General features: G+C 37.1%; 1 protein-coding gene across 3 annotated transcripts; it reads left to right on the top strand.

Moving 5' to 3' along the window:
* The first annotated feature begins 4425 nt into the window (after positions 1–4425).
* idh1 (isocitrate dehydrogenase (NADP(+)) 1) lies at positions 4426–19195 on the top strand. 3 transcript variants are annotated; one of them, XM_081368500.1, is made up of 10 exons: positions 4577–4736; positions 5978–6121; positions 7001–7130; positions 11376–11667; positions 11867–11972; positions 14251–14428; positions 14849–15000; positions 17246–17386; positions 17524–17686; positions 17947–19195. In XM_081368500.1, exons 3-10 carry the CDS (start codon positions 7009–7011, stop codon positions 18038–18040), a joined length of 1248 nt encoding a protein of 415 aa, XP_081224626.1. In that variant the 5' UTR covers positions 4577–4736; positions 5978–6121; positions 7001–7008; the 3' UTR covers positions 18041–19195. The 3 variants fall into 3 exon arrangements, with proteins under 3 accessions (XP_081224624.1, XP_081224626.1, XP_081224625.1); XM_081368498.1 differs by lacking the exon at positions 5978–6121 and having other exon boundaries at positions 4426–4736; XM_081368499.1 differs by lacking the exon at positions 4577–4736 and having other exon boundaries at positions 4911–6121.
* The last annotated feature ends 3300 nt before the right edge of the window (positions 19196–22495 follow it).

Genomic DNA, 22495 nt, shown 5'->3' with positions numbered 1-22495 from the left:
TTTTGAGATTTAGCGTGCTCCATGTCATCCTCATTGTTACTGAATACACGCGACAAAGTGGCCGGAGTAGACGAGAGAAGCACTGGCCAGTGACGTAACGCGATTTTCCCGCGAAAACATCCTGTCAGGTCTGAAACTTATTCACTATGGTAAGCCATAGTAATAAGGGTGAGACAAAAACACATTTTGGATAAAGGATTGATGATGTATTGATTCATTATTTAAATTCACTTAATTTTGAACAAAAAAAGGTACATAGTGTAGCCTACATTTGAATAAATAGGCCTATAGCCAAAGAATAAAAAAAAATAACAAATAACAAAAACAGCATATAGCCAATTTAGAATTTATCCTCTCAATAACATTTTCAGAAGCATCATATTTCAAGATTGATCCACCCATCACTAGTAGTTTAGGCTATACACTCAAAATATCTGACCTGATATAGGCTGATGCCGTCACTTCCTGTTAGAATGTGTGAATGTGAGGTGCCCCACAGTGTCCAGTGTTTACCAGTGTTTACCAGTATTCCCTCTCTCTATGGACCTGTCTTTGAACTCCTCTCAAATGGGAGCACACCAACAACACAAAACTCTCCCCTCGTTCTTTTCTCTCCTTTTCTCTGGCATCAAACAGCAGAATGAAACCTTTGATAGCGCACGTCACATTGAGTTTAAATGCAGCTGATCCTAATCATGTACGATGTGACAAAGTGACAGATGTTAATCTGAGTTTTTGTCTTTACCAGCTCTGATCACACCACAACAAAGCAAAGGATCTCCAGAAGGTGTTTTCCTACTATTTGCTATTTTTCATTTTCAGTCATGGTTTTCTCTTAAAGCATCTGTTTTATCAGGATAAGTTAATGATAAAAAGTGCACATCTCCTAACAAATTGCAAGTTGATAGTGATTTGAACCTATAACCTTCTAGTTACGTATTCAGATCTTCAAAATAAAACCTATTCAGATCTTTTAAGGAACTCAATGGAAGTAAATATGGGCATTTTCGGATTTAATAGCAGAAATATATATAAAAAACTGTTAAACTAATTCTCCTGTTAAATCTTGTGTATTATTTGAGTTTTAAAGCTGTTTGAATCATTTTAGTCACTCTATTAGGTTACAGGTTTATGATGTTTCATTGTCATGGCAACAAAGTTGTAAAATGTAAAGGTTAGTAGGCATTTTTTTCCACACCAAAATGATGTTAACAACATGCATATTGTTTATGTCTTGTGGCTATATTAAAACCGTATATTTTTACATTTACAGATTGGCCTCATTCACTTCCATTGTAAGCGCCTCACTCTAAGGAGAAAGGTTTGCGGAAATAAATTCTTTTTTTTTTTTTGTGGTAATCAACATTATGCCACAAATGCTGTCAACTGAGTTTAACATGCACTGAACCGAGAATATCCCTCTAACCACTAAACTACATCACCTCAACCATTGGACAGTTGCATCATATTGGACGTGAAGCTGCATGTTAGCGACCCTCTATCCACCCACTGCTCACCCGGACAGCACACTAGTTACTCATCCCTTCTGTTCAAAAATACTTTACAAACTAAACAAGAGCTATTTCTCTGCAGACTCAAACTCTGTGAGTTCAAAAGTGAGGCTTTTCACAATCATCTGCTGTTGAGTGGTGACAGATGCACCTGTTTTCCCTCTTTAAAGGATCTTTAACCTCTTTCACCCTCAATGAGCCTTCCAGATGTCAAGTCAAATGTGTTCTTATAAAAACACAGAGAAATCACATGGCTTCTATTCTCCAGATTATGTCATTATTTTAGATGCTGAGAAGAAAATGAGACAAAATGTCCTAGGGATGCAGGGATCACTCCACAGAATGTCTAAAATAAGCAGATACGCAGCAACCCGAACTCATGCAGCGACACAGGGAATGAAAGTATAAATCCCTTTCTTTAAGATTGGTTAAGTTTAATCAAGTTTTACCCAGAGCTCTGTGTTGCGCAACAGTTGAAGGGGAGCTGACAAATAACGTGGACATTAACTTTAAATTTAAACCTAACTTTTATGAATATTAAAAAAAAAAAAATAATAATTCTTCATATTTAAACTTTTTTTGCAGTTCACATAAATAGACCTGCAATGTGCCCAATTTTAAAAGTACAAATATTTAATGCAATTAATGAGATAATGATAAAATAATGCAAAAATGTTGTCTAAAATAGTTTTAAATGCATGGAGCATGGCAGAATGACTGCTGTCGATGGCATGCCAGCAACCCACAACAATGTTACGAGACAACTATGCAACCTGCTACACGAAATGACTCCACGCATGCATTAAGAGCTTTCAACTGTTTCACTTTACGCACTGATGCAAATACCTTAGGTTGGATGTTGAATTTGCTCAAAACACTTTGTATTTGCATTTGACACTTTGGTGAAGGAAATGTAAGTTGGTACGTTCTGCGCACTTACGGGTGCCATCGAAACGGGTGGCGATGGTGTCGAGGAAGGTGTTCTGCGGGGCCAGCAGACCTCTCATCACGGGCATCCTGCTGCGGGTCGACTGCGTCCTCCTCCCGCCTCTGCGCCCAGCAGAGGCAGTGGATTCCTGGTCAGCCCCGAACCCAGGTAAGAATCGGGATGTTCCGGGCGCGCATCCTAGACCCTGCAGGAGCGCCCCGATCCGTGATACGTGCGGCTCCACTTTGGCAGCTCAGCAGTGACCATATCCCTCAACGGAAAGCCCACATATCTGCCTTACATCGTGTCATAAAGAGGGCGAAAATCCGCGTACTTGTCACTGTAAATCAGGTGCTTGGTGATGAGATGAACCTGTGCGTAACGGCAGCGCTGGAGACCGGAGCTCCGACTGGTGAAGCGACTGCGCACTGATGCCGTGTGTACTCCTCTGTGCCACCACGATCCTTTCTCTCTACATCAATATTACTGGCGTTCTCTAGTTGCTATAGCCAGCAGATGTCACGTCACGTGGTGAGCAGGGTCTGGTGAGGAGGCTATAACCCTTGTGCCAGCTCCATTGTCTTTTTATTATTTATGGAAGGTTCTTTGTTCAGATGAAATAGTCGAAAAACAAAACAAATTTGGTAAGATATTTAAAATACATTAAAAATGACTTGAATAGTCTTCACCTCTATAATATTTACATTTGTCAATGTATAGTGTAACTGTTTAGAGATATTTTTTTAAACTCTTGAATTATTTAAAAATACATGTTTGCATATAGTTAATTCTTAAAAAAAAAAAAAAAATTCGTATAGCCAAATAAAATAAAATAAAAAACTTTTTTTCAGTTACAATACATTTGTTTTACCTTGAAAGCCATGTCTGAAAATGTTTTTGGAAAATATAATAAAGTGAAAAAGGTAAAATTCAAGGCAAGCATTTTGGTACTTTTCACTTGGTTACACCACTTGATTTTTTTTTTTTTTATTGTTAAAAAAAATCTGCATTTTTGCACTAGATGTAATGTTTCTGCTAAGAACATAGCATTTGTGTGATTTCTCCTTTTTATCATCTACATCATCTTTATTTGTTACTGATTCATAAATCAAACAGTATAATAAAAAAAAATATTTAAAAAATAATATAAAAAACAGTTTAACTATGTGTTCAAGAGTGTTTTACTGTTAAACCTGACCATTTATTTTATATTTAATGTGTACTCGGTCAATATGTGTGTTGTTAATAATACCAGAATAATGGGGGGGGAATAATCTTTACTGTCATTGTCATTTTTATATAGAAGAAATAAAATACAGTGTCTCCATGGAACAACATATAACTAGACTAACAATTGAACGTGATTTGACAAAAAAAAATTAAAACTATTTCACAACTCACCACTGAGGTGGAAATACTGTAGTTCAAAATATAAAGAGAAGAATAAAAAATGTAACAAGCATAGCAAGTTTATCTTACTTTATATCTAACCTTTCAACTTAAAAAAAAACATTCTTCTTTTTCTCTTCTATGCTAAAAACTCAAACTCCCAAATGTAAAATGTGTCACCTTGGCCTGCAGACTCACCAATGCCCAAAAGATTCCAAAGGATATTAGGCCATAGCCTTAACTTGGGTCCATTCATTCAGTTTGCAATTTGACTTATCAGGATTCCCTTTAAAACAAATTTTGCATTGCTATAAAAATATACAAAATAAAAGGCAGATTTTAGGAATGCTAAACCAGGGGTTTTTAAACGTGGAGCCTCAGAGGACCATTAGGGGTTCGTGGAAAAGTTTCGAGAAAAACAATGTAAAAATAAATAAATACATGCTTTTGATTTAAAAAAAATGATTAAAATAAACAAACAAATTAAATAATACATTTTTTATAGTATACTGTAAATGGGGTCTTTATGAAAATACTATAGCTGTCATTTTAGAATTGGGGTCCCTCGCATAAGGGTGTTCATATTTGGGGCTCCGTGTCATTTGAAATACTGAAAACCCCTGTGTCCAAGCTTTACAATACACATCGGTATAAATTACAAAATATGGTTGTGGCGCCCACACTTGGAGACTTACAAACAATGAAATGGTGACATCTGCCGGTAAGTCTGAATTCTGCACTCAGGCAGGAGACAGTGAGATATCAAACGACTGCTCACTTACATGGATCGTTACTGCTCACGCGAACTCAGATGATAAATAGGCTACCGTTTCGCACATGAAGAGCAGCTAGCTCGTGATGGTGGACTGGGAATATGGACTGCTCAAGAAACAGAATGCGTTTTGGAGGTAGGCTGAACCTGTATCTGTCTATTATACTGTTTCTTATGCTTTTGTTGCTAAAAGTTAGCAGGATGTGTGATAATCACCCATTTGTTTTGTGTGTAAGGGCTGCTTCAAAACCATTAACAATTTGGGTTATGCATATTGCAATTGGTATAGGCTACCGCTTTCTGTTACTTTGGGGAAACAATTCTGTTACTTTGGTCAAGAGACGCACTTTTATGACGCGGTAGTATGTTACACCAATTGACTGCATACTTGACAGGCGTGACAGCATTTACCTTTAAATAGAACGCAATACCTTAAAATAGAAATTTAGATAGACGTGTAAGGAAGGATCATAGAAGTACGATAAAAGTGAGTAGAATTACAGGTAGTCGTCTGTCTAAAATGGAGTGTCTAAAATGGGCAGGGCATGGTGGCCCGGATTGTCTCGAAGTTGTCAGGAACGATGGGTCTAAAAATATTTTTCTGTTTCAACTCTTCATTGTTTGTTTTCAGTTCGGTGTAAATCAATAATAAAATAAATATTGACAAGACGGCCGCCGTAGTCACGTGGTATTTTCTCCTCGCTGAATCAGACTTTACTAATGATAATAATAGTTTGAGTTAGATGTTTTTTTTTGTTTGTTTTTTGCGTTAATGAAATCCAATCCATGCGTCATAAAACACAAAAACATCAAATTTATTAATCAAAATTGACCTTAAGATAAGCCCTTTTTTGTTAAGATCATCAATTTATTTTAATGAGAGGATGAGAGGTGTTGTTGTTGTTGTTTTGCATTTATGTTTAAAATATTGGCCGAAACTACAATATTACCAAAAATTAAACGTCAGAATTCAGTGTGAAAGTCAGAAGTCAGGTAAAATGTTAAAATTGTGTAAAATTGCATAATGAACTAATTGACACAAAAACAACAATTTTTTTTTTTGTGGATGTCAGAACATATCTAAATGTGTTTTGTCTTCTAAGTGATTTTTTGTATTAGTTTTTTTCAAAGTCATTGCTTAATTATTTGCATAATTTTAGAGGTGAAGAAAATGGAAAATGTGCAGCTCAACGAAGGATTCGTTTTTTTGAGCTGTATAGCGCCACCTAGAGGAATTCAGTGTCTTTCCCACTTCAAACAGCTAATTGTCCAGAAACATGCCTCCAAATATGATTCATAATGAGGGAGGGGCTAGTCGTTTGAGTTAGTTCCTTATTCTCTTGGATTGGTGGATGATTATCTGATTGAGGAGTGCAGAGCAGGGGAGAGCCTATGCCGTCCGCTCAGCTGATACGAAAACAACGCCTTCCAAGACCAGTCCAAAACCTTTCAAGCTTCCATAAGAACACATCGACCATCTGATATCTCTTCATTTACTCCCGTACAACCTTAAGAGAAAAGGTAGGCTTCGTATATTGGGTTGTGAGACTTAGATTGTTTGCTAAACATTACAGTCGCTGTCGTTTGATTTTTACGTCTCCTGCAAAGTGCTACCGGTATGCTGAGCATTATCGAAGAAAACACTATAAAGTGGTGCATTCATCAGAAAAGACCTTGTTACAATCTCGCTGATCGTATATAATTGACATATTTAATTAATTGTTTATGTTGCATTAATAATTTTTTACGACAAATCGTAAAATAACCCCCACATTCGTCGAAAGCTTCATTACGATTCATTTATTAATACAACATCAAGTTATGTGTAAATCAGTATTTCACGCCCTGTATTTGACCTTTGTTCTAGTTGCTTTATGTAATCAGTACCAGTTCGTGGAACAAAAAAAAAAAAAAAAAATTAATAGTGACACACAATTGATACAATGATGCACTTAATCTGTCGTGGTGGATAAAAGGCCAGTGTCATATTACACAATGGCTGCCTGTCTGTCAGGTGCTGTTAGTTTAGCTGAAAATACATGAAACATGAGAATAACCAACTGTTTCACTAGCTGTGACATTAGTACTGAGATAGAAATACCATACTGAACTGTACTTGCATTTTAGTCCAAGGTCCTTAAAAGAACAGCATGGCACTGCAATGTTTAAAAATAAAACATTGTAAACCATAAAATTTTTTTTTGGTACATGCTACAGACTTCTAAATTGGACATGTGGTGCTTATTAGTCTGCACGTTCAAAAATGCTGTCAGTTAAAACGGGTTTAAGTCAAAAATGCTGACTCACTGGTTGTGTAACTTTTTTCTCAATGGAATCTATCCATTTTTCAGGTAGTAAGTGCTAACACATCTTCACATATAACTGTCATCAATCTTGCAGGGTCCAAAATGTCTCAGAAGATTAAAGCCGGTTCTGTGGTCGAGATGCAAGGAGATGAGATGACTAGGGTAATATGGGAGCTCATAAAAGAGAAACTCATCTTTCCTTATCTGGAGCTGGACCTGCACAGGTGAGATTAAGTGTGTGTGTGTGTGTGTGTGTGCGTGTGCGTGTGTGTGTGCGTTTCTCTCATTATATTTGATTTCCCTTATGTACACGTTAATCTGATTTAATGCAACTTTACTGCCAATTAGTCATGCATTACAAACATTTGCCAGGGTAACCATAGTACTAAAGTTGATGCCATATCACTATAGTTACTGTTTCTAAAGTGATTATAAAGTAATATGGACTTCTTTTCAAAATCTTTTTATTTCTATATATTCTAAAAATAATTAATGAATATTTATTGTTCAAATAATGTTTTTATTATTTTGATATTTACCACATATTTATTTTAGTGCCAAAAACTGCATTGCTAACAATAATCACACCACTGAGAAGGTACCTGCCAAGTTTGACAAATATGACATTTCCTGTTTTTCTCAGGCCACAATGTGGTAATCCTCAAGGCCAAAGAGAAGTGTTATCATCCCATAAGTTAGAACATGTATTACTTAACATCGCATTCTGTGCTTGAAATTGTCATGAATCGTCAGCATCTGAACTTTGAGCTTATGGTAACAGTTTAATCTGAGTGGCTCTTTAGCTATGAAGTATGAAGTATAAATAAAGTGCATGAACTTGACCTGAAGTATGGTAAAATAGTGCAAACTAAAACCGTATCAGTCAGATAAGAGCATTATCAGTTCGTTAGCAAACAAGGTGTCGTCACTTAAGAGGGATCTCCTGATGCATGTTCATTCAGTCACTGAACTGCTCTTTGAGCTTGAGTTTTAAGATTGTTTGCGTGTCTTTACCTCTCAACATCCTTTAGTCGCATTGTTGAGCACTAGAGGCTTTTATTGACGGATTAAACTGAGCTAAGTCTATGACAGCCCCTGAAAATGTATGATAAATTGTTCTGAAATGTCTAAATCCACTAGCGCCACCAACAGTTTTTCACAATCTTTATCGCACCAGGGAGTGGAAGTAAAGTGGGTGAAAGGTCACAGGATACTTCACAATAGCGAGGCCCGAGAACAAGGAAAGTATGGGAAAGTTCCGCCCCCCTGTGTTGTAGCTCAGGGATGCTCTATCTAAAGCGTGTAAAGTGTGTCACACTCTTCCTCGCTAGTTGTAGAGACTCTGAGAAGACGCCTTCATTATTTCAGTCACACATATCCAGAACAGATGAGGCCTTTCATTTGCTCATCTGCTCAGAGCACAAGTGAGAGTTGCTTGGATGAATTTAAATCAGCATGGATTTAACTTTAGTTTGGAGATTCCTGACTATTCAAAGGTTTGAAGGCATGTGTTTGGTAGCTGGAGATCACAAAGTATTTACTGAATTAAATGCATGGGGATATGAATAATAAATGAAATCATTTTATCTGTTAACACATTTTACTATGTTTAAAATGCTTTCTACAGAATTCCACATATGTTGTGCCCCTACAACAAGGCAAAAAAGCATGTACACTACCATTTAAAAGTTTAGTGACAGTACAGTTTTTTATTATTATTATTATTATTCTTTGAAAGTAATTAGGCCTAATGCTTTTGTTCAGTAAGAAGGATGCATTCAGTTGATCAAAAGTGACAGTAAAATATTTCCAATGTTCTACAAGATTTCTGTTTCAGGGAAATACTGTTTTTTTACTTTCTATTCTTCAAAGAATCCTGAAATGCTGGTTTCCACAAAAATATTAAGCACGCAGCACAACTATTTTCAACATTGATGATAAGAAATGTTTCTTGAGCAGCAAATCAGCATATTAGAATGATTTCTGACGGATCATGTGACACTGAAGACTCACTGGAGTAATGATGCTGAAAATTCAGCTTTGCCATCACATGAATAAATTACATTTAAAAATATATTCAAATAGAAAAGTTCATAAATGAACTCTTCTGTTTCAGTTCACTGGAACAGTGTCTTTGTGCTAAATTACCATGGCTCTAGTTTCCCATTGACCTCATTTAAAGTGTGCCGTGGGCGCCATCTTCTGACTGCTAGTGTTCTGATCGTGTTCCGAGTCCAACTTTACAAATTTGGCTGTCAGTATGAACTGAGTTATAAACTTTTTAAAAAATATATATCTTTTAGACATTTTTATTGTAAAGGATTATGTAGGCAGGAAAGTAGGGGTAAGAGAAGGGAATGGGATCGGAACAATACCCAGGTCAGACTCAAACCTGCTCGTATGTGTTCCGAGTAGGGCTGCACGATTTGGGGAAAATGTCATATTGCGATAATTGAGGTCAATATTGCGATTACGATTGCGATATGCGATATAATAAACAAATGGTTTCATGAGTCAACTTGCTTGGTTCTCAAGGACAATAAATGCACACACAGATTAGTGATAATCAGCCTAAAGAAAAAAGTTCTTTAGTCAAGAGCAGTGAGTGTTTTTCTCTGTTCCCTTTGTTCTTTGATTAACTTTAGCGACAGATTCTTTTTTTTATTGCATTTTAACAAGAACAAAACATAATTTACATACAAGAGTACATATAACCATACATGTCAGGGGTAAAGAAAAATAATAATAAAAAATAAAAAAAATTGAAAAATAAAAGAATAACTTAGCGACAGATATAATTAGTGGCTACTGTGTACTGTCCCTTTAAGACCAGCCGCTGTCAGAGACGCGGATCTCACATGCGCCTCATTCTTTCACGAGTCATCACAACTCTTCATGTTCATCATAAGACTACTCTTATGTTATGAAGACACTCGACAAAAAGACATATTGGCATAATTGTGTGTGTTATTGTTCGTTCAAGCTCGAAAGAGAACTGTATTCTGTCATGCTGTTTTGTGCGCACGCACGATATTAGCGCGAGTCTTTCTGTCTGTCACAGTCAGGACATTCACAGGCAGCGCGTTCATTTTGGCATACATGTGTGTTGTTCGTTCTACCGCTAAAGAGAACTTGATACTGGCGCGCGTCTATCTCTGTGTGTGTGTCTGTCAGGAGGACATTCACAGGCAGCGCGTTCTTTTATGTTTTATCGCGCATGAATGGTTTAAAAGCATTTGCATTAATAAGTGCGTTAACAGCGCTAATTTGTTTATTTAATATAAAATCGCAGCATTTTGCGTCATATAATCGCGTAGGCTTGACATCGCGATTGCGATACGATTAATCGTGCAGCACTAGTTCCGAGCATGTGACAGTCCACTGCACTACAGCTCAGACAGGTTATAAGCTAGTAGAGACCTTATGTAGCCTGTCTTCCGGTTTGTATTTCCACAGCAAGAAGATAAGATCTTACAGATTTATGAATTAACTAATTTAGAATCTTCCCGGTTTACTGACATTTGTTATGACATCTGCTTCAAACATTACAATGCTCATGATAACTTTAGTTATAGGCGCTATATGTAGTTTTCAGCGGCCTCTAGCGGTGATGTTTCAGATTGCAACCAATACACAGCGGAGGTTTCTCCATGATTCAAAAGCCCTGCCGATGTTTATCCGTGTTTTCGTCCGAAGTTGATCTGATTCACGTTTGGCCTGACAAGCTTCAGCAGATAAAACTTTTTTTAGTTTTTTATCATTATGTGGAGTTTGTGTTGGAGTCTTTCTTGTGCTGGGAGCAGGTCGTTTCTTAGTGTTAGCAGACTCCATGTCATAAGTTGCAGCTTCGTCACTGTTGAGTGCAAAGTCAGTAGACGAGGCGAGAGGCTCGGGAGCGCGCATGCAGGTGACGTCACTGGATTTCGCGGTAAATCCGACCCGGCACCTTCACATAAAAATAAGAATACTTGCTTTCAGAGGTAATAGCAAAACCCTCAAAGTGGATAATTTTAATGTGAGATTACAACCCCTTCACACACAGGCAATAAAATTTTATATTCATTTTAGTAGAATAAGATTCATTTTAGTAGAAAAACTACATATAGCACCTTTAACTCTACAATAAGTAAACCCACTTCACCAGCTAATTACTCTTCTACAGCAATGTCATAGAAAAATACAGAGCTACCACAAAATTCTGAAGATGGCTGCGTGCTTGCGTCTCTGGCATTAAGGTTTATACAACGCATTTTTCTTCCTTTCCACTTGAATCGGCATCAATAATAGAACCTTTATAATAGTGCTTTATAATTATCAGACTTTTTGACTGCTAAAATATAATTTGCAAAGAAATGCATAATGATTATTAAAATGTCAAGGACATCACAGAGTAGTTCTCATAGATGAGCAAAACTCAAGTTTTTTTTTTTTTTTTTTTTTTTTTTTGTGTGTGTGTGTGTGTGTGGTAGCTTTGACCTGGGAATGGAGAACCGTGATGCCACCGACGACAAGGTGACGGTTGAGGCGGCGGAGGCTGTGAGGCGCTACAACGTTGGCATCAAGTGCGCCACCATCACTCCTGATGAGAAGCGTGTGGAGGAGTTCAAGCTCAAGAAGATGTGGCGCTCTCCCAATGGAACAATTAGGAACATCCTGGGTGGCACTGTGTTCCGAGAGGCTATTATCTGCAAAAACATTCCCCGCTTGGTTCCAGGCTGGATCAAGCCTATAATTATTGGCAGACACGCACATGGTGACCAGGTGAGGAGCTCCTACATATATCGTGCATATATTACAATGTCTATTATTAAGTTTAATTGTGAATTTGTTCTGGGGGTTTTTTCATATCGCTGCTGTTTTATCAAAATGTACATGCCTAAGAAAACATCCTTTAATCTTGGTAAGATCACGTTACAGGTAAAACCTCTTCTGAAATGACATGTCCTCTTCACTTTTACAGTACAAAGCTACAGATTTTGTTGTCCCGGGCCCTGGAACAGTGGAAATGACGTACACTCCCAAAAACGGAGGGGAGACGCTTAAGTTTGTTGTCCATGACTTTGAAGGTAACCTACAGTGATTTAAAATAGTATTGGTGTTGTAAAATTATGTTTAGAATATTTTTTTTAAAGCTACTGTGAAATCAAAATTTACCATTCTTATTTTTTTAAATTAATCTTTCATTAATGAATTCATCATTAATCCCTCCCCATCAGGGATGGATTATGACTTGTAAAGGCCCTGGGGCCAATTATCTCCAAAGCCAGGGCTGCCAAATCTCACGCATCGTGTTGACACTGCTCTCCGTTTTTTCACGCAAAGAAAAATCCTGAAGCAAAGAGGCCACTGACACCAATAGACAAGACAAGGCAGGTTACTTTTAATCAGACGCGGCGTCAGTCGATTTTGCCGGGGCTTCAGCCCCGAATGTTTTGAGTGTGAAAAAAAAAAGCTGTAATTTCCAATATACACGCTGCTTAATTGCCTTTTTTATTTGAAGGTGCATCTTTTATAGTCGTTCAAACAACAGTAGAGTGAAGGGTGTACGCTTTTACTTTTTACAGTTAAATAATAGCTATGCTAAAACATACTCTATTGCTCTCCAGTCTAGTTCCATTTTGTTGGATCATTTATAATTAGGCAACCAAAAAATATGCAAATGAGGAAAATAAAAAATTAGGCAATGTTTAAAAATTTAGTCTCAATTCAACTTGGGGAAAATGGGCAGTTATGCTGTAATAATAAATAGTTATTTTTCTAATACCTTTCACACAAAAAAAATAAGCTCAAAGAGTGGTTCTAATAAATATAATTTGAAAGTGAGAGTCTCAGTAATCTGACTCATTTACCTTACAATACAGAGAACAGGACTGGCAGAAATCTATTGCTGGAAACTTTGATTAACAGCTGATGACATCATCATAACCTTAAATGCTAAATTCAACATGCTCTACCTTAGTTTTTCATGTTATGTTATGTAAGGACATAAGATCAGCAGATCTTATACAGATTCTTAAATGTGTAACTCCACAGGGCCTTCATATTCACATAGGGCCAAACAGTAAGTTCCAGGGAGCCCTCATAGTCCAAGTGCCTTGTTTAAGAGGCCTTGTGTAGGCTATGGGACACATATATTACAGCATTAATAAACATTTGTTTTCATTGTTAATGGGTTTTCTGAACCAAACTGGATTGCGTGGCCTTAAACCCCAGGCCCCCCCCCCCGGGCTTCTGGTAGTCTAGGGCCCCTGGGCACTGGCCCCATAGGCCCGGTCAGTAATCCATCCCTGCTCCCCATATATATACAGTGGGGAGAACAAGTATTTGATACACTGCCGATTTTGCAGGTTTCCCACTTACAAATAGCCTGGTTAAAACCAGACCATTCTCAGTTGTAAATGAGTTATGGTCTGGCAAAGCTCCATAGACAAATCATTTCCAAAGGAGCGTCACCAACGGACGTCGGATAGACCTAAAACCAATCAGAGCGATCGTCATCTTTTTGTGAAGAAAAGGTATTTACTTTTGAATGTGTAGCAAAAAAGTAGGCAAGCTTTGGGACAGACTACTTCGTCATCTTTATCGGACGGATCTGTCGCGTGCATCCTGTCACTTAAACTGCCCTGTCAATCATCGTGTCACAGTTAAAATCCTCTATTAAATCTAATTTAATTTCCTACCGTTTCGGAGAGAAATGTAGTAGCACGTTCATCTGCCAGTGGGTCTTTCATGGAGACTGTCCTCATGTGTTTGCAATTTGAATATAATAATGCATTTAAAAGTTGAACGGACGTCGCTCAAATGCCTCTGGGCGCAATTGGATAGACCTAAAACCAATCAGAGCGATCGTCATTGTGTAAAGCCCACCTCAACGTTTCTGATTGGTGCCGCGATTTCTAGGCCATGGAAACGGGCTTGAATGAGCTCTTTGCCAGACTTACTTCTCGAGCAAATCTGAATTTGCCGGAAGTTGTCTGGGTTTTCCCAGGCTAACTTACAAAGCATGTAGAGGTCTGTAGTTTTTATCATAGGTACTCTTCAACTGTGAGAGACGGAATCTAAAACAAAAATCCAGAAAATCACATTGTATAATTTTTAAATAATTGATTAGCATTTTATTGCATGACATAAGTATTTGATCACCTACCAACCAGTAAGAATTCCGGCTCTCACAGACCTGTTTTTCTTTAAGAAGCCCTCCTGTTCTCCACTCATTAGGTTGGATTTGGTTGGATTTGAAATAATTTGGAATGTAGCCTACTTGATTCTAAATATAATTTTGCTCACGCATATCTGCTTTCAGACCAGGTTTTCTTGACAAATGTCATGATTATATATGTTCAGGTACTGGTGGAGTTGCTCTGGGAATGTACAACACAGACAGCTCAATCCGGGACTTTGCTCACAGCTCTTTACAGATGGGGTTGACCAAAGGCTGGCCGATGTATCTCAGCACCAAGAACACCATCCTGAAGAAATATGATGGCCGTTTCAAAGATATTTTCCAGGAGATCTATGAAAAGTGAGTAACCATGAAATGGTTGCATTTGAATTGTCACTGAATAATTTGACCTTGATCTAGTTAAACAGGGTCTTTTGAACTAAAGAAGCATTGAGTGCTTTTACAGTATGTATGATAACTGTGAAAATCTGCCTGTTATAAAACAATTTTTTTAATGGCTTAAATCAATAAACGCATGGCATTTTTCATTATAAAATATTTTCTCCTGTCATGGCATTAAAGCATAAACATTTAATCATAATTATTAATCATAATTATGCGCACACTGAACAAGCTGGATAAAAATTCAGAAAACATTATATAAGTTGATTTTGTTACAATAGCATTCTGACACTGTGTGTGTGTGTGTGTGTGTGTGTGTGTGTGTGTGTGTGTGTGTGTGTGTGTGTGTGTGTGTGTGTGTGTGTGTGTGTGTTGCAGAGACTACAAGGCTCAGTATGAGGCCAAAGGCATCTGGTATGAGCATCGGCTGATTGATGACATGGTGGCTCAGGCCATGAAGTCTGAGGGTGGCTTTATCTGGGCCTGTAAGAACTATGATGGAGATGTGCAGTCAGACTCTGTAGCTCAGGGTGAGTAAAACTAACATGCAGTGAAATGACCACATATTATTTTAGATATTTATCTTTTGCACCCAACCATTTTTCATTAATTTCATTATTTATTTATAAAGCACATTTAAAAACAATCCATGGTTGAACAAAGTGCTGAACAGGACAATATAATCAAAAACAAAAGTTGCAATCGATACAATTACAGACAAGAAATTAAATAATACATTAAATATATTACAATTCAAAATTGATAAATGCATTAAAGATCCACATTAAGAAAATGTGTTTTAAGCTTTGATTTAAAAGTGGCAAGTGATGACACTGTTCTGATCGATAGTAGTAGAATGTATTAAATCAAAGTATCCTAGTGCTAGGCCGTGTAACGATTTAAAAACAAAAACCATTCTCAGTTTGACCGGTATCCAGTGTAAAGAAGTTAAAATAGGAGAGATGTGATCGATTTTTCGACTACCAGTCAACAGCCTGGCAGCAGCATTGTGAACTGATTGAAGACGCCCGATAGATGATTGGTTAGCTCCAAAATAGAGTGAATTGCAATAGTCAGGTTGTGAGGTGATGAACGCATGAATGACTATTTTGAAGTTCTTTGGAGAGGGAAAAGATTTGACTTTTGCAAGACGTTGCAAGTGAAAGAAACATGATTTTTACGATGGAATTAATTTGTTTATCAAACTTCAGGCCTGAATCAAAAAGAACACCTACATTTTTTTTGCAGATGAGGTAACATGAGAATTTAACTCGCCAAGGTCCGGAATACCAGAGTCATTGAAATCACTTGGTCCAAACAGTATTACTTCAGTTTTATTCTAATTTAAAGCTAAAAAATTGTGTGTAAGCCATGGTTTCACTTCCTGAAAACATGCAAGCAGGACTTCTAAAGAGCTTGAATTATTTTGTTTAAATGGGAAGTACAGTTGGGTGTTGTCAGCGTATAAATGAAATGATACTCTGAATTTGGAAAAGATGGAACCAAGTGGCAGCAAATATAAAGAAAATAGTATCGGAGCTAGAATAGATCCCTGTGGTACACCACAGGAAAGATGTGCTACTGAGGAAGTATGATTTCCAATGCGTACAGAAAAGTTTCTGTTGGTTAAAGAAGTCTGGTACCCTGAATGCCAACGTAATTATTCAGTCGAGAAATTGTATGATCAACCATATCGAAAGCAGAGCTGAGATCTGAAAGGACCAGTGCAACAGCACTCCCATTATCTGTAGCCAGCATAATGTCATTAGTAACTTTCAATAGAGTGGATTCGGTGCTGTGTAGTTTCTTAAATCCTGACTGGAAAGTATCATATAGTGAATTTGTTCTCAGAAAAGATTGTAATTGAGTGAAAACAACCTTTTCAAAGATTTTTGAGATAAATGGAAGATTAGAAATTGGTCTGAAATTACTTAAGTCAGATATATTAAGATTAGATTTTTTCAGAAGGGGAGTAACTGAAGCATATTTTAGGTAGTCAGGGACCGTACCAGTACTTTTTTGTTTAAAAAAGTGTGACGGAATAATAGCATATGGACAAGAGGTAGGTTTTTGATGTTCAACAATATATCTGCAAGTATGTAGAATGCCAACCAATGCCAAACATTCTATGGAATAAATGAATTGGTCAGCACTGAACATAATAACAACGATGGATTATCTCAGTGTATACTACTATTGAAAAGTTGGAGGTCAATGAGATTTCTTTATTTTTATTTTCATTTTTTGAAAAACAAAATAAAATACTTTTATCCTGCAAAGAAGCATCAAGTTGATTCAAAATGACAGTAAAGACTTTTACATTAATATAATTCCCTTTTTTTTTTTTTAACAAAAACAAAAAACAAATCAGCATATTAGAATGATTTCTGTAGGATCATGTGACCTTGAAGACTAGAGTAATGCCTTTGCCATCACAGGAATAAATTGCATTTGAAAATATGTTAAAACTAAAAACTGTTGTTTAAATTCTAATAATATTTCACAATATTACAGTTTTACTGTACTTTGATCAAATAAATGCAGCCTTGGTGAGCATAAAATAAACATCTTTCAAAAGCATTTAAACTTTTGTATGGTAGTGTATAATTTTGAGTTAAAATCTTATGCGTGTTTTTGTGATGACCGGGTGTGAAATATGCATTCATTTAAGCCCTATCGTGAATTTGCGTAATGGGTTGGCATTACTCTTTGTGAATGTATTATGAAAGAATGATGAAATTTATAGTGAGTAAACTTTTTGGTCTCTGTCTCTAGGCTATGGGTCACTGGGTATGATGACCAGCGTGCTCATATGTCCTGACGGGCGTACGGTAGAAGCTGAGGCAGCCCATGGCACCGTCACGCGACATTATCGTATGCACCAGCAGGGCAAGGAGACGTCCACCAACCCCATCGGTGAGGAAAACACTTACTTGATTACCAGTCTTAATCAATAAATCCACAGATGATGCCATAGAAACTGTTCACGATCATATAAAAACAATGCTTGTCTCACAATGCAAATTCATAGACTCACAATTTTATCCCATCAGCCTCGATCTTTGCGTGGACGCGAGGGCTGCTGCACCGGGCGGAGCTGGATAAGAACGCAGAGCTGCGTGTGTTTGCTGAGGCACTAGAGGCCGTTTGTATCGAGACCATTGAAGCTGGTTTCATGACCAAGGACCTGGCCATCTGCATCAAGGGCATGTCTGGGTACGTTCATTATCTACTCTGGGTCACTTGCTCTAAAATATATGGTATTTACTGAAGGTCATTAGATAGATTTCTCGGTTATTATGGTTTTGTCAGTTATAGAGTGGTGTTAGACATAGGGATTTGATGATGACTTATAGGGGACTTACAAAAGACAGCATGAATTCTTTTAAAAATACAGTTTTTAAAGTATATCCATGCCTGTGCAAGGATAGTTCTGATATTTATATATGCATTTCTTTCTGTTTATTTCTTTGAAGTGTTGCACGCTCAGATTACCTCAACACTTTTGAGTTCTTGGACAAACTGGCCGAGAATCTGAAGATAAAGTTATCAAGCCAGCCCAAACTGTAAAGCTGCTGGGTTTTGATTGGGTGTCCATGCACATGCAGCCCTCAATCCACGTCAAGCCGCAGACTCGGTCAGCCTCGTCTCCTGTCTAACCGGGACCAAAGACAGAGAAATTGACTTCACCACTACAACCAGTAGGGGGAGCAGTGCACTTTCAACTGGAAGACATGAAAGTGCCTTTTTAAATGGAAGGAGCTACTGTAACCTTCATTATGCTTTTAAAAACAAATTGGAAACATTCATATAGGAAATTTTTATCTGTATATATACATTTTATCATTGCCATTTTATTTTTAATCATGCCCCCTGTAGTGCAGCCCTTCTCTCAGGTGCTTGAATACCTGTTGCCTTATCATCTGCATCTGAAATTGTCTCATCTTCAGACAGCCAGTCTTGAAACCATCCCAAGAACCATAAGATTAGCCTAGGTCTTAACAATGTAAATACCTGCTTTTAACTGAAATGCTGGTAGTTAACACCGGTAGACATTCCTCTTCATTCTTCAACACTCTGTACCACTGTCTGTCACCGTTTTAAAGGTTAATTTCCTTATATGCTTCGGTTTATGTCAGTCTGTGTGCTCATGTGATCAGGTCTTGTGATATGACGTCAACAATAAATGAGACTTTTTAAGAAGAGTATCTCATGTGTTTTGTCTTTGTCTGATCTTGTTAATTTATTAAATATGTTCGTTGTGTGAATTTAAATGTATTTAGTATTGTAAAGTGACATAGGGCTTCAGCTCTACTACATGGCATCCACTTCAATAATTCAATGGCAAACAAATTAATATCACTACATATTTATATTAAATACTTCAAGCAGGGTCCATGATTAAAACCATGTAAATGAGTGAATTGATGCAATGATTAAAAGTCTTTGTGATAACTTCCATAAAGTCCTAAAATCTAAGTAGCAGAGCCTCCCAACCTAACTGTTACTTCCAAAAGGGTAAAAGACACAGAGGCTTGTTTTGACTCTTGTGAGTATTTCACAGTGTACAGAAGTGGCCAAAAGTGATGTCCGGCCTAGAAAAATTGACATCTTTACCCTTTATTCACAAAATCTTTAACGCATTTGCAGTTTATGTGTAGTTGTGCTTGGATTCAACTGTTTTATTTGTGACTTTTTGCATGGTATAATAAAACCTGTAGCTGTAGTGTTTTTTGCCAAATAATTTTGTCAGACGAATACCTTAACTAAGTTTAGTGTATTGTTCTGCCCTCATATTTAAAATATTTAATATATATAAAATATGTTCCACATATTTTGATGGTTTAATTGAACTTGTAGAGTCAAATATCGGTAACACTTTATTTTTACAGTGTCCTTGTTATACATGTTACATGTAGTTATTATGCATAATTGCATGCAACTAACCCTAAATCAAACCTATTCCTAACCCAATAGTAAGTACATGTATGCCTGGTTTTCACAAACAAGCCTAGTCCCTGACTTGACTGAAAGCATCTTGCAACTGACATACAGTATCTTCAAATATGTCAGTTCCATTTAAAAAAAAAAAGTTACTTAAAGGGGTCATCGGATGCAAAATTCACTTTTATAAGGTGTTTGCATATAAATGTGTCTTTGCAGTGTGTGGACACAACCACCATACAATGACAAAAATCCATTCACTCCTTTTTTTTTATGCTCAAAAAGTCTAAACACTCAATAATCAGGCGTTTGGATTTTCTGAGCACTATGATGTCATAATGCTCATACTCCGCCCACGACCGCTGACGGACTGTCCCGTATTAGCATATTTCTGCCCTCAGCCATTCGACACCCTCCATGGAAGAGAGAGGTGGGGTGAGCAGTTGCTCATTATCATTTAAGTCAAGTCAAGTCAAGTCAGGTTTATTTATATAGCGCTTTTCACAACATAGGTTGTATCAAAGCAGCTTCACAGTAATAAATTAAAACAATACATCAATGTTTGTTTCTAGTGGAACGTCCACGTTTGGTAATGCTGATCAATAGTATCGTTGATTGATTAATTCAATTTTAATAATTTAAAAAGACATGCACCGAAACAGGTCACTGTGAACAAAGCTTGGTAATGCTGATCAATAGTATCGTTGATTGATTAATTAAATTTTAATAATTTAAAAAGACATGCACCGAAACAGGTCACTGTGAACAAAGCTGTTTTTGAGGATGTTAAAAGGGTATTGTTTTACACAACCATTGAGGAATTTTAACCAAAGTATATTACAAACTTTACAAGAACACCCTAAAGAATCATACCAACTTGTGGAAAATGGGCCTCCGATGACCCCTTTAAAGTTTAAACGTCCTGATTTAACTAAGGCCTAATCCTGGCTTAATCTAGCCCTGTCTGTGAAACCTGTTTACACCATGAAGCCGGTTTAGGTTGCTAGCCAAGTATATTTCAGGTTAGTTTGCGCCAACCCTGGGTTTTAGGCACCATGAAAGTGGTTTGGCTTTTAGCAGTGCTCATCGCCATAGTAACTTACGCTTCACGGCTAATCTGGTCCGGGGCAGGTTATGCTCCAGGTAAGAGGTTGCAAAACGAACTTGGTTTCATCAGCTGTGAGCAAAGGATAAAGTCGCTCCACCAGTTTCTACTCAAAATTAAAGGTCACTACATAGCAAATGGTTTTTAAAGACAAAATCATCTGGCTTTTAGTAATGCTTATTTAGAATAATAAATTTGTATGATTTAGATAGTATTTATGTAATTATTATACCCTTAATAAATCACACGTACAATTTTAGTTTATCAATTATTATTACGCAGAGTTTAAATGAATAAATATATAAAGGCAATATAAATACGCTTTAGAATCAATAGATAAAGCTAAACAATGACTGCATGTGAGCTTAAATGTTCAATTCTCTCTATACCTTTATCAACTGTATAAACTAACTTCAACTTTTACTTGCACTGTTATACAGAAGCGAGACCTTTTCTTTTAGTTGTCCTCTTTCATAGACAGCTATTTTCTTCTTGCTGTGTAAATTTGTTTAAATCCTTAATAATTTAATACTTTTATTTAATAAGTGAATTGCGCTGCTTCTCTCGCGAGAAATGAATTTCTCAGCATGTGATTGGCTGTTCGCTACTGATGTCACACCTAAACTCCTAAGAGTTGACAGAGAAAGTTGATGATCAGCATCATAGTTCCAACAAAGCCAGGTTGGATTGGTTTGGTTTTGTCAACTCCAAACTAATCCTGTAACCCTGAGTTTGTTCAACTACCATCATGGTACAGGCCCCAGGCCTTGGTTAATTAATATTAGGCTACTTAGAAGGCTACTTAAATGTATAATTACGCTGTAACAAAGACATCTTAAATAATGTAACCCAAATAGCCCCTCCAGATACACTTTTGGCCACTACTGTGTGTAACTTTTAAACTGCAGTGTATATTGAATACTGGACTACAAAAAATGCTGTGGAACCTTAGTTACAGACTCTGTTTACATAAAATATAAAATTTTGAACTTTGCTGCAACAAAATGTCATATTTTTGGTGGTGTGTCTGTTACCTGATGAAATCAAAATGTTGTCAGTTGAGGAGATTGTGACAGTTTTTTCACTAGATGGCAGCACAATGACGTGAAGAGTGAACGGACAACCTGTTGCAAGAAACCTGCAGAGATTAGTCTCTCTTACCATTGGAGAAAGCGTAACGTAACGGCTAAGTTGGATCACGTGAGGCACCTCAGCCTATCATGTAATGGCAGTGACGTCAGTGCCCGCCATTCAAAGTGTAATGACAGCATAGACCAGGGGTCACCAAACTTTTTTCTCTGGGGGCCACATTATCGTTCCTGACTGTGATGGGTGGCCGGGGCCGGGGCTGGGGCCGGGTCAGCTATATAACATAGAATTGTATGACCAAGACCAAAATGACCACCAGCAGGCCTCATTGTGTAGTAGAGATTACTAGCCTGGCACAGCCATCCCCACTACTATATCCACACTACTATATCAACACTTGATTCCTGGCACATATTTGTTTATCTTTACTAGTGGTTTGCAAAAGTTGTAATCGAGTCTTCACACTTTGTTTTATTTAAAGTTATTCTTCACAAATAATCGTTGGTCCCAGTGGTTAAACTGGCTATTGTAGGGAGGGGGAGCCCTTATCGCATCGTAAAATGACTTAATGTGTTGAGAAATGTGGTGATCAATGTATAATTTCACTGTAATAAAGGTATTATCACACTTTAATAAAGGCATAATTATACATTTATATTACACTGTAATAAAGGTATAATTACACAATGTATTACATTGTAATAAAGGTATAATAACTAGGGCTGTCAATCGATAAAAAAATGTAATAGCGATTAATCGCATGATTGTTATTGTAATGTTTCCTGTCCTGTGTTTCCCTTGTCTTGTGTGCACTTTTGTTATTTTCTGTTCTGTGTCATGTTTTGTAGTCCTTTGTAGTTTTTCTTGCTTATTAGTTCTCCCAGGTG

Source organism: Scardinius erythrophthalmus, assembly GCF_964197995.2.
Source record: "Scardinius erythrophthalmus genome assembly, chromosome: 6".
NCBI lineage: Eukaryota > Metazoa > Chordata > Actinopteri > Cypriniformes > Leuciscidae > Scardinius > Scardinius erythrophthalmus.
Note: the sequence above shows the minus strand (reverse complement) of the source record. Positions and strands in the feature narration are given on the sequence as shown.

Excerpts from the sequence above, each read along its gene's own strand:
- idh1 (XM_081368498.1), top strand. The coding sequence starts at position 4,703 with ATGGACTGCTCAAGAAACAGAATGCGTTTTGGAG. Across the intron at positions 11,973-14,250 it reads TGTTGTCCATGACTTTGAAG|GTACTGGTGGAGTTGCTCTG; the intron begins GTAACCTACAGT and ends ATATATGTTCAG. Across the intron at positions 17,387-17,523 it reads GACGTCCACCAACCCCATCG|CCTCGATCTTTGCGTGGACG; the intron begins GTGAGGAAAACA and ends TTATCCCATCAG.